The sequence below is a fragment of the Takifugu flavidus genome, chromosome 11 (assembly GCF_003711565.1).
Source record: "Takifugu flavidus isolate HTHZ2018 chromosome 11, ASM371156v2, whole genome shotgun sequence".
NCBI lineage: Eukaryota > Metazoa > Chordata > Actinopteri > Tetraodontiformes > Tetraodontidae > Takifugu > Takifugu flavidus.
Genome location: NC_079530.1, coordinates 11,248,448 through 11,258,338, shown reverse-complemented (window position 1 = coordinate 11,258,338; position 9,891 = coordinate 11,248,448). Strand labels below are relative to the sequence as shown.

Below are 9,891 nucleotides of genomic sequence, written 5' to 3'. Positions count from 1 at the left end.
GGGATGGAAATCAGATGCGGAACGTCAGTATCGGGATTTTTTTTTTTAATGACGTCAAGTATTTTGATTGGTTATTCGATTAGCCGGTGAAAAGTGATTCGTGGACGGAGGCGGGGGCGTTTTTACAGAGATTACCGGGTCACGAAATTTACGGTTTTTTAATCTGGAATCTGAAATGTACACCGTTACGTAAATGACTATTTTATCATGTACCCGAGAATATTGGGATTTATTCGAACGAATTCCATAAGTTTGAAATGTCATCATGTCTAATCCCATATATTTATCTTATTTATGTTTTTTCCAATAAAACTGCTATTTTAGCTCCAAAATCGTGTGCCATCAAATGCATTTGATTATCAGACTTAAAGACCTTCTCTACTAGCCGTTTGCAGGTACGAGAAACGTGTGGTTGTATCGTGTTTGTCGGGGATCCACCTAAATAGAAACATTATTATAATTTTCCTGACTGGACTCATAATTAAAGCCAAAATTTGTAACCGTAAATTCTGTCCCGTTTATTTGACAATTCCGGCGGAACTGGTGTGGGGGACGGAATTGTAGGGGACACAGGAGCAACCGGAAGCTGTAACGGAGTTGGTGTTATGGTGAGTCTGTTGCAATATTTGCAACGAGAAGTCGCTTCAAATACTACAGCAAATACCTTGGTGCCATTTGATCGTAAATGTCATTTAAAGGCAACATTTTGACGTGTCATTCGAAAAAACTGACTAGTTCTGCGTGACAAGCGAGAACAAAGCGACGGCAACGACGGTGTAGTTCCAGCCAAAATGAACGCAAGTAAAAACAAGGACAGCGGGGAAGTTATTAAAAACTACCACCAGCAGGCGTTTGAATATATTTCAAGAGCACTGAGGATCGACGAAGACGATACAGGTTTGGGGATTTTTTGCCTGGTGGTGTTATTGATTTGGTGTTGACAAACAAGCCTCCCTCTGGTGGCAGGAGAGAAGGAACAGGCGGTGCAGTGGTACAAGAAGGGGATCGCTGAGCTTGAAAGAGGCATTGCAGTGGAGCTCACCCGAGGAGGTAATGACCCAACCCTAACCTAAATATGCAGCTGATGTACGTATGGCCTCTCTAAGCAGCATGGCTTGTTTGCAGGAGATCAGTATGAACGAGCGAGGAGACTTCAAGATAAAATGATCACCAATCTCAGTATGGCAAAGGATAGGCTCGCCCTCTTAGGTCCGTCTCCTGTTTGATGCTGCACAGGTTTTCCCTGCCCTCCGTGTGCTTGAACCCATGTGTTTGTTTTTCAGAGTCAACACTGGAATCTAAAAAGAGTAGCGTTCCTCGACGAACCCCGAACCATGCTGTTCCACAAGCAAAAGGGGTACCGAAAGGTCAGCCTGCACCCAGGGGTGCCGGCACCAACCGGTCTCTCACCTCGGTCCGGCCTGCCTCCAAATTCACTGACTTCAAGGTGAACTTAACTTTGGGGTCTTTAGTTGTATTGAAGTTTCATATTTGCCTATAATTCTAAACCTTTGCTAATATTGCTCGCTAAGGTCTCCCCGCAGGCAGGAAAAGATCAAAATGGGAAAAATTTAGCCGTAAAAGCGCCAAGGAGGGACATGAAAAACTTTAAGAACGTGGACAGCAAATTGGCCAGTTTGATTCTGAATGAAATTGTTGAAAGGTATTTTTTTTACCACATTGGCATCTGTACATTTTACGGGATGTTGTATTCGAAGGAAAATGGTGTTAACTTTTCCTGTGTGAAATGCTTTATAGTGGAGCATCTGTATCATTTGAAGACATTGCTGGGCAGGAACTTGCCAAACAGGCCCTCCAGGAAATCGTCATCCTTCCTGCCTTAAGGCCAGAGGTGATCTCAATCTGACACTTGGTCTGCTTTATTTTTTAAATCGTTTGGTTAATTGATGTTTCCTATTCCTACCTCCAGCTGTTTACTGGTCTCAGAGCTCCAGCACGTGGCTTGCTATTATTTGGGCCTCCAGGGAATGGGAAAACAATGCTGGTCTGTTCTTCTAACCATCACATTTAACCACATCAGACTGTGCTTTGTTTTAAATAATAATGGCAGTTTCTTTTATAAGGCCAAAGCCGTCGCAGCAGAGTCAAATGCAACGTTCTTCAACATCAGTGCTGCCAGTTTGACCTCCAAATATGTAAGAGCACATTCATGCGTCTATGTTGAGGACCAGGGCTTCGTGGCACTGCGCTAACCTTTCCTGTCTGCACCTTCACAGGTGGGAGAAGGTGAAAAACTTGTGCGAGCGCTTTTTGCCGTGGCCAGAGAGTTACAGCCGTCCATCATCTTCATCGGTTTGTGTTGCTGAACTACAGCGTCAACTACATGCTTCAGAAATGTCACCCCACAAGTCTCCTCAGACTCCTTGTTTTCCATTCAGATGAAGTCGACAGCTTGCTGTGTGAGCGGCGCGAAGGAGAGCACGACGCTTCTCGCAGATTAAAAACCGAGTTCCTCATCGAGTTCGACGGGGTAAGGACAGTGGTGGCAGCTACAGCAGCGGTGGCAGCTACAGCTGCATCAGCAGCAGCTACAGCAGCTGTGGCAGCTACACCGGCTGTGGCAGCTACAGCGGCTGTGGCAGCTACAGCGGCTGTGGCAGCTACAGCAGCAGCTACAGCAGCAGCTACAGCGGCAGCGGGTCTCAGTTTCTCTGCATCTTCTCTGCTCATCTTCTGGTGCTGATTTCACACGTGCGTCTTTGTCTCAGGTGCAGTCTCGAGGGGACGATAGGGTTCTTGTAATGGGAGCAACCAACAGGCCGCAGGAGTTGGATGAAGCTGTCCTGAGGTACTTGATTCAACTCGTTTGGACACATTGTGATTTTCCTCCCTGCCTAGATTTTTACCTCTCGTTTAAACCCTCCAGGCGTTTCCCAAAAAGGATTTATGTGGCGATGCCAGATACAGAGGTATTTTACCACAGTTAGCCTTTGTTAGCCTTAGATTGTAAACAACAGTCAATAAGCTGCTACAGGATATAACTCTTGTGCTTCCAGACCAGGTTCACACTGTTGAAAAATCTCCTGGGAAAACACCGGAATCCACTGAGTCAAGCTGAGCTGTCCTCCCTTGCAAAGTGAGTGGACATTCACACATATTTGATGTGCTGTGTCTGCCTATGTGGTGCTTTTTTAGTCTCATTTCTCTGTTTTGTAACTCTACAGAAACACCTCAGGATATTCAGGAAGTGACCTCACATCGTTAGCTAAAGATGCTGCACTCGGTCCAATCAGAGGTGGGTTATGTTCCTCCCGTCACCGCACACATCAACCTTCACCTCAAGCTTATTTCTTATCATTTGAAATTCCACTTTTTCAGAGATGGGACCAGAACAAGTGCGAAACATGTCTGCTAGCGAGGTAGTGTCGACGTCACTCCTATTTGTGTTCATGGGCCGCTGCTGACACCTGCATTCACCACTTTATTTCTCATTAATCTGACAGATGCGCAACATCCAGATGAAAGATTTTGAGCATTCTCTGAAGCGCATCAGGCCCAGTGTGAGCCCAGCGACCCTCACGTTGTACGCCAGATGGAACAAGGATTTTGGTGACACAACAGCATTTTAAATTGTATATTTGACTCTACAGATTCAAGATGTAAATAGCACAAAAATGTCAAAACCTGCATTAGACTTTGGACTTAACTTCAATAATGTACAAATCTTCCAGCGTTTCAACATAAAGTAGGTTATGTTTTTATTGCTGGTAAGATTTACCTTCACTGTATTTTACACTCCAAAATAAAACCGTCTCACTACTTGAAACTACATAAATTATTCTTTAGAATGTCCTAGAACATGACGATTGTCCTCTGGTCCGAAGGAGGAGTGTTTTCCTCCAAATCTTTAATTGCACTTCTATTACCAGATGTATTGTTTGATGTTACTGAACCATCAACTGTACACATGAAAGACTGATAACAGCTGGGAGATTTGGTGCTTTTGCATTATTTGAATATTCATCTTTTCCCTTGATGCTTTCCTGATCATTTTGTAGATAGAAATAATTTAATTGGATCTTAAAGGTGAAGCTTATGGAAAATATATGGCTGTAGTGGACACAGCGCTGTTCTGACGTCTAAATAAAAATGTTGATTAAAGTTGTGGGTGGTTTTTTTTGTAAATTTGCACGATCAACCTCACTTTTAAACTTATTTGATCCTACAGTTTGAACCATATTGTGACTTGAATTAGTAACCAATTTGGTAACCAGCTCAAAAACCCCAATAACTTATGGAGGCTAAACCTGAATGTGGCTTCATCCGGGGGAGAAGCTCTGGCTCGAGCGGCCTGGACCTCTGTTACTGCTCCATTCTGGTCGGTAGAGGGCGCTGCTCCGCAGCTTTTTACCTGTTCTGGCCTCTTGTGAAAAGATTGAGGTAAATGTAGCCTGAAAAGGCTCCACTCTTCAGTCAGTTCAGACAAGCTCAAGAAGATCCATTCATTATTATTCTAGGTTCTGCTTCAGAATAACCAGAAACCCGTTCCAGCAGCTGCGGTAGCTTCCTAAATGCTTCTGGCCAACTTTTATTTCGGTACACTTGAAGTTCTTCCACTGGGAACGTCAGGCTCCCACGCCAACTGCCCTCCGCCCCTCCTGCCTCTGGTCAGATGGTGATTGGGCCTGTGGGTTCCCATCTGCCAGCAGCTGGCCTCATCTGGTCCTGCATCTGCATTCAGACTTTTCCCCTGAATCTGATTTCCGCATTTCTAGATGTTATCACAGAATTCTATAAAAACTATCCCAGCATGCAAAGCGGCGGCGGCGGCGGCGACCAACCTCTGGTTGGTGCGCCGTTCGGAGACAGATGTTTGAGGTGTGTGTTTCCCAGCTTGTCTGAACTGACTGAAGAGCGTCTGCTGTCACGAAGGCTTGGCCAGTTTTTCCTCCCGCTCAGCATAATTAACATGTCCGCTGTGATGGATCGTTACAGAACCAACTCACTGTGATGTGCAGGAGAAGCTGAAGGTGATGGAAGACCAAGCATGACTGAGGTGGTTCCAACCCTGCAGGTGATTGACAGGTCCCCAGCTTGGGTGCGTGTCAGGGCTCTGGGCCTCCACAGTGCTTCATTGATGCCACATCCCCTCCAGGGAGACGGATCGGGCCACCATTTGATACCTCGGTGCTGTATCCCACCCTGGGCAGAGGAGAAGAAAGATCAGCAGTGAGGACCTCAGGCCCACCGTGTGTTTGGTCCAGCAGGTCTTTATTAAAACACCAGGACGGAGGCTGGGTTCAGCTGGATTCTTCTTATTCACGTTTGCCAGATTAATCAAGAACCTGGTGGTCGGAGAAACCACCCAGCAGTGGTGCGTTGGGTTTAGGAAGAGTTTGGTGTTTCCCTGCTGAGGGGAGAGAGTTCTCTCTGAATCCTGAAGGGGGGTCTTTGGGTTCTATGAGTTTACTCTGTTAGATTCCTCAATCCATCTTTAGCAATTACAGGTTGAAGGTAACCCTCAGCAAGTCACACTGTGTGTGTGTGTGTGTGTGTGTGTGGTGTGTGTGTGTGTGTGTGGTGTGTGTGTGTGTGTGTGCGTGTGTGTGTGTGTGTGTGTGTGTGTGTGTGTGTGAAAATCTTTCTACCCAAATGAATTCAAAATATTACAATGTTTTTTTATATATAAAAAGCCAGAAAAACACAGATCAACCCTGGTGACCAAGGTTAGTACTTGTTAATATTGTTCACCATCTATATATTATTACATTATTGCTCTCCACTTTCTCCAATAAGAACTAAAATGAAGCCAGCTGAGGGGTTTTCCTCCATCGAACGGTCGCCACCTGCATCGCTACCGTGACAACCGCATCTAATTTGGGAGGCGAGCTCCATTTCGTGGGCTGTAAAAGTGAAGCAGCGGTGTTTTTAAAATGTTTAGCGTGCATGTGCATAACCAGCAGGGAGGGATTCTTTCAGGCCACAGACCCTCAGAGGGTTCCTGGTGCTTCCCGACGTCTCCTGCACCAGCCGACAGCACAAAGCAGCCGACGCTCCGTCGTGCCTGCACACGACCGGAAAAGCCAAGACTCTTTCTGAGCCGAACCTTCCCATTATTAGCTTAGCGCTAGCAGCAGCAGCAGAGTCGTCGTGTCCTGGTGGACCAACCAGGGACGTGGGGGGGGCTCCTCACAGGAAGCTGCTGACAAACGTCCTCTTGGTTGTGCAAACATGAGGACGTCCAAGCGAGGTGGACGTGTCGAGACGTGGGGACCGTGTTCGGGGCGCCGCAGGCCGCCTCCGCTGCATTCCTGCTCAATGGAAAGGCTGCGTCATTCCGCATTTACACAAGAACGATCCTTTGTCCCCTCGGCCTTTATCCCCCCTCTGTTGGCCCGGGGTCGTTCATGTGAGGGTGACCTCTGACCCCCGGCAGGGCAGCAACAAAGACACGATCAGCAGCAGCAGCAGCAGCAGCAGCCAGCCATCATCCATCCATCCATCATCCATCCATCCATCATCCATCCATCATCCATCATCCATCCATCCATCCATCATCCATCCATCCATCCATCATCCATCCATCCATCATCCATCCATCATCCATCATCCATCCATCCATCATCCTCCATCCATCATCCATCCATCATCCATCCATCATCCATCCAGCCATCATCCATCCATCCATCCACCCATCATCCATCATCCATCCATCATCCATCCACCATCCATCCATCATCCATCCATCCATCATCCATCATCCATCATCCATCATCCATCCATCATCCATCATCCATCCATCATCCATCCATCCATCCATCATCCATCCATCATCCATCCATCATCCATCCATCCATCATCCATCATCCATCATCCATCCATCATCCATCCATCCATCCATCCATCCATCCATCCATCATCCATCCATCCATCCATCATCCATCCATCCATCATCCATCCATCCATCATCCGTCCATCATCCATCCATCCATCCATCCATCATCCGTCCATCCATCATCCATCCATCCATCATCCGTCCATCATCCATCCATCCATCCATCCATCATCCATCACCATCCATCCATCATCATCCATCCATCCATTCATCATCCATCCACCCTTCTGTCCATCCATCCATCCATCCATCCATCATCCATCCATCCATCCATCCATCCATCCATCCACCCTTCTGTCCATCCATCCATCCATCCGTCCATCCATCATCCATCCATCCATCCATCCATCATCCATCCACCCTTCTGTCCATCCATCCATCCATCATCCATCCATCCATCCATCCACCCTTCTGTCCATCCATCCATCCATCCATCCATCCATCCATCATCCATCCATCCATCCATCCATCCATCCATCCATCCATGGTATATACGAGGACTTTAGAAATCAAAGTCTTCTGGACATGATTTGCCTTGACAGGTATTTTGGAAGTCAAGGAAATTCCACATTCCTTTCCTGGCCGTGGAAATCAAATATAAAGCCCCATCCGGAGTAAATGGATCGCAGACTGGAGCGTGATGTTGTGCATCCTTCGGCAATTATGTGGAAAACTCTCACAGAATTTTGATTTTCTCTTCTTATCCAGGGTTCATTCTTGCATGACATTAACTTCCACCACGCTGGAAAGGTTACGCAGAGGTTTAGCTTCATGATGAGATTTCAAAGCAGAGCGTCTTGGCAGCGAGCCCAGGAAGAGGCCTGGAGCGCCGCACCGTGTCCCACAGCATCACCACATCACCTCTATCCTGTTCAGTTGTCCATCGGGACACCTGAAGGAAGCAGAGTGGTTTCTGACCGTCAGCGGTGGGAAGAACCAGCCGGACTCCTGACTCCTGACCGGGCTGAAGGCGTAACCTGGAAACTCCGTCTGGTCTTCCAAGGTCTTCTTCTCGTGACCACGGGCTGTTCACCAGGATGATGGAATGGAACACTGGTATGGGATCATACGTATCTCATCTCATCACAGCTTTGAAAACTGACATGGAAATCAGCTTTACGCATGAGACGATCACATGATTAATGTATGTTGGCGCTTGAGTCCATGAGGAACAGGAAGAAGCTTGTTGGAGACTGAAGAAATCTACTAGCCCAATTAATCCCCCCTAGTGGGCCTACTGGTGTAATTAAGAACAGGAAAGACAACAATCAAAGGTTGCAGAGACGGTTAGCACGAAGGATCCAGGAATGTAACGATGTGACTCTGTTGAGAACGCTTCCAGAGAGCTGCCGACATCTGCCCCATCAGAGCAGGGCTGGTAAACAAAGTATCATGTGGATGGTATTTTAGGCGTAATTGCAGATGGTGCCAGGTGTTCAGCAGATGAGCGAGTCTGTACAATCTGTCGTAGCCGGTATGTCGACCAGGTGGGGACCCTGGCACGGCCTCTGGAGTTCTTAGTGCAGTCCGGTGACCTCCTGTCAGGCACGGGTCAACACATCCACCCTGACGGAGCTTGTGGTTGTTGGCTGGGCTTCTTAAGGAGACTTGAGATGTTAGGGTGATGTGACTTTGATCCTTGATGACAGGTCCTGGTGCGGGTGTGTCAAAGTGCACGAGACTTGGGGGGACAGTGGCGCTTCTCTGAAGAGTTCTATGGAGACCTTTGACGTGGTAGCTCATCAGGTTATCAGGCTCCTGCAGCTGTAGCCCAGAGAGCAACTAGGACACTAATCTCCACGATCCCTAGAGGGCCTGTGGAGGGAAGGCAGGGTCTCATTGGATGGGTAGTGTCAGCCAGGCCACACGGGCCAAGCGGCAGTCCAGTCCTGCCAGCTCCTCCAAGCTCCAGAGGTCAGAATGGTTGCCAGGCAAAGTTGCCAGAACCTTCTGAATGAACGAGCCTTTCATTTATAGAAGAAGAAGCTGAAACATGAACCCTGCAAATAAAACTGGTGCAATTAAAACTACTGTCAGGATGAGGGCAAACCACCCGAGACACTGTCCACAGCCACCTCTGAGCTGGTGTCGGAGAGGTTCCAATCATCTGTTGTTGTTCCTCCACCCAAACAGGATGTCGGTGTCCTCTCCCAGCCAACCGGACCTGCAGAGGTGTGTTCATTTCCAGCCCACAGAGGGCCGACTGACTGAACACCAGTTACCTGAGACAACAAACAGAACCCTGAAGTGGGTCTGCTGCCCAAATAAATGTTTGCATGCGGTTCTCCAAAGATCCGGAGCCACAAAACCGATCTTCCTCGCTCAGCGGCCTCCAGGCACCGCCCGTGTTCAGCCTGTTCTGGGGAGGATGCAGGAGGGGTTCCAGAAGAGGGTCCAGCCACTTTGTTCCGCCTGGGAATAAAGGAAAGGCAACTGTGCTAATCATGCGTTCAGCGTCCTTTAGATTCTTTTCCAAGGGGCAGATTCTGCTGCTGCCAGGACAGAAAGCTGTTGAGGTGCAGGGGGGATACGGAGAAACACTCCGGCCTTTGTACCAAAGTCACTGCACCAACGGAGGAGGGTCAGAAATGTTTGACTTATGTGGAGCCTTTCACAAATCTCAGCGACAGGGTGTCACTCTGTCCAGGCGTAATATCCTCATCCTCCACGTACCCGGAGGAGCTCCGACTACACCGATCTCACATTGCTGCGCAACCTGTGGAAACCTTTTAAAAATGAGCTTTTCCATAAGAAAAAGAGCAAAAACCTTTTTTTTTAATGCACCACCAAGAGTTGTGCAATAGGATGAACAGTATAATAAGCTGAAGGTGTCGACTGGCAGGAAAAGCAGCACAAATGGGCCAGAACCTGTCAGCTGATGTTACTGTGAAGCGCTTCGAGCCCTCTGAGGCGGAGGTGTGAACATGCTGTCAGCAGGCAGCCGTGGTTTCTAAGGTTTTGTTGTTGGACCGGTGCCATTTCCACCTGCAGGCCAGCTGGACTTTGCTTTAAACCAGAGTCCTGGTCCCGACTTT

The 9,891-nt window shown here is 47.9% G+C and overlaps 1 protein-coding gene across 3 annotated transcripts; it reads left to right on the top strand.

Moving 5' to 3' along the window:
* The first annotated feature begins 212 nt into the window (after window positions 1–212).
* Window positions 213–4,122, top strand: spast (spastin). 3 transcript variants are annotated; one of them, XM_057046666.1, is made up of 17 exons: window positions 213–608; window positions 736–897; window positions 967–1,050; window positions 1,126–1,209; window positions 1,284–1,447; window positions 1,533–1,663; window positions 1,759–1,852; window positions 1,931–2,005; window positions 2,085–2,156; window positions 2,238–2,313; window positions 2,400–2,491; window positions 2,730–2,809; window positions 2,888–2,930; window positions 3,018–3,097; window positions 3,186–3,256; window positions 3,340–3,380; window positions 3,465–4,122. In XM_057046666.1, the coding sequence occupies exons 2-17, from the start codon at window positions 792–794 to the stop codon at window positions 3,588–3,590; spliced, it is 1,419 nt and encodes a 472-aa protein (XP_056902646.1). In that variant the 5' UTR covers window positions 213–608; window positions 736–791; the 3' UTR covers window positions 3,591–4,122. The 3 variants fall into 3 exon arrangements, with proteins under 3 accessions (XP_056902646.1, XP_056902647.1, XP_056902648.1); XM_057046667.1 differs by having other exon boundaries at window positions 699–897; XM_057046668.1 differs by having other exon boundaries at window positions 213–897; window positions 1,545–1,663.
* Window positions 4,123–9,891: the final 5,769 nt, after the last annotated feature.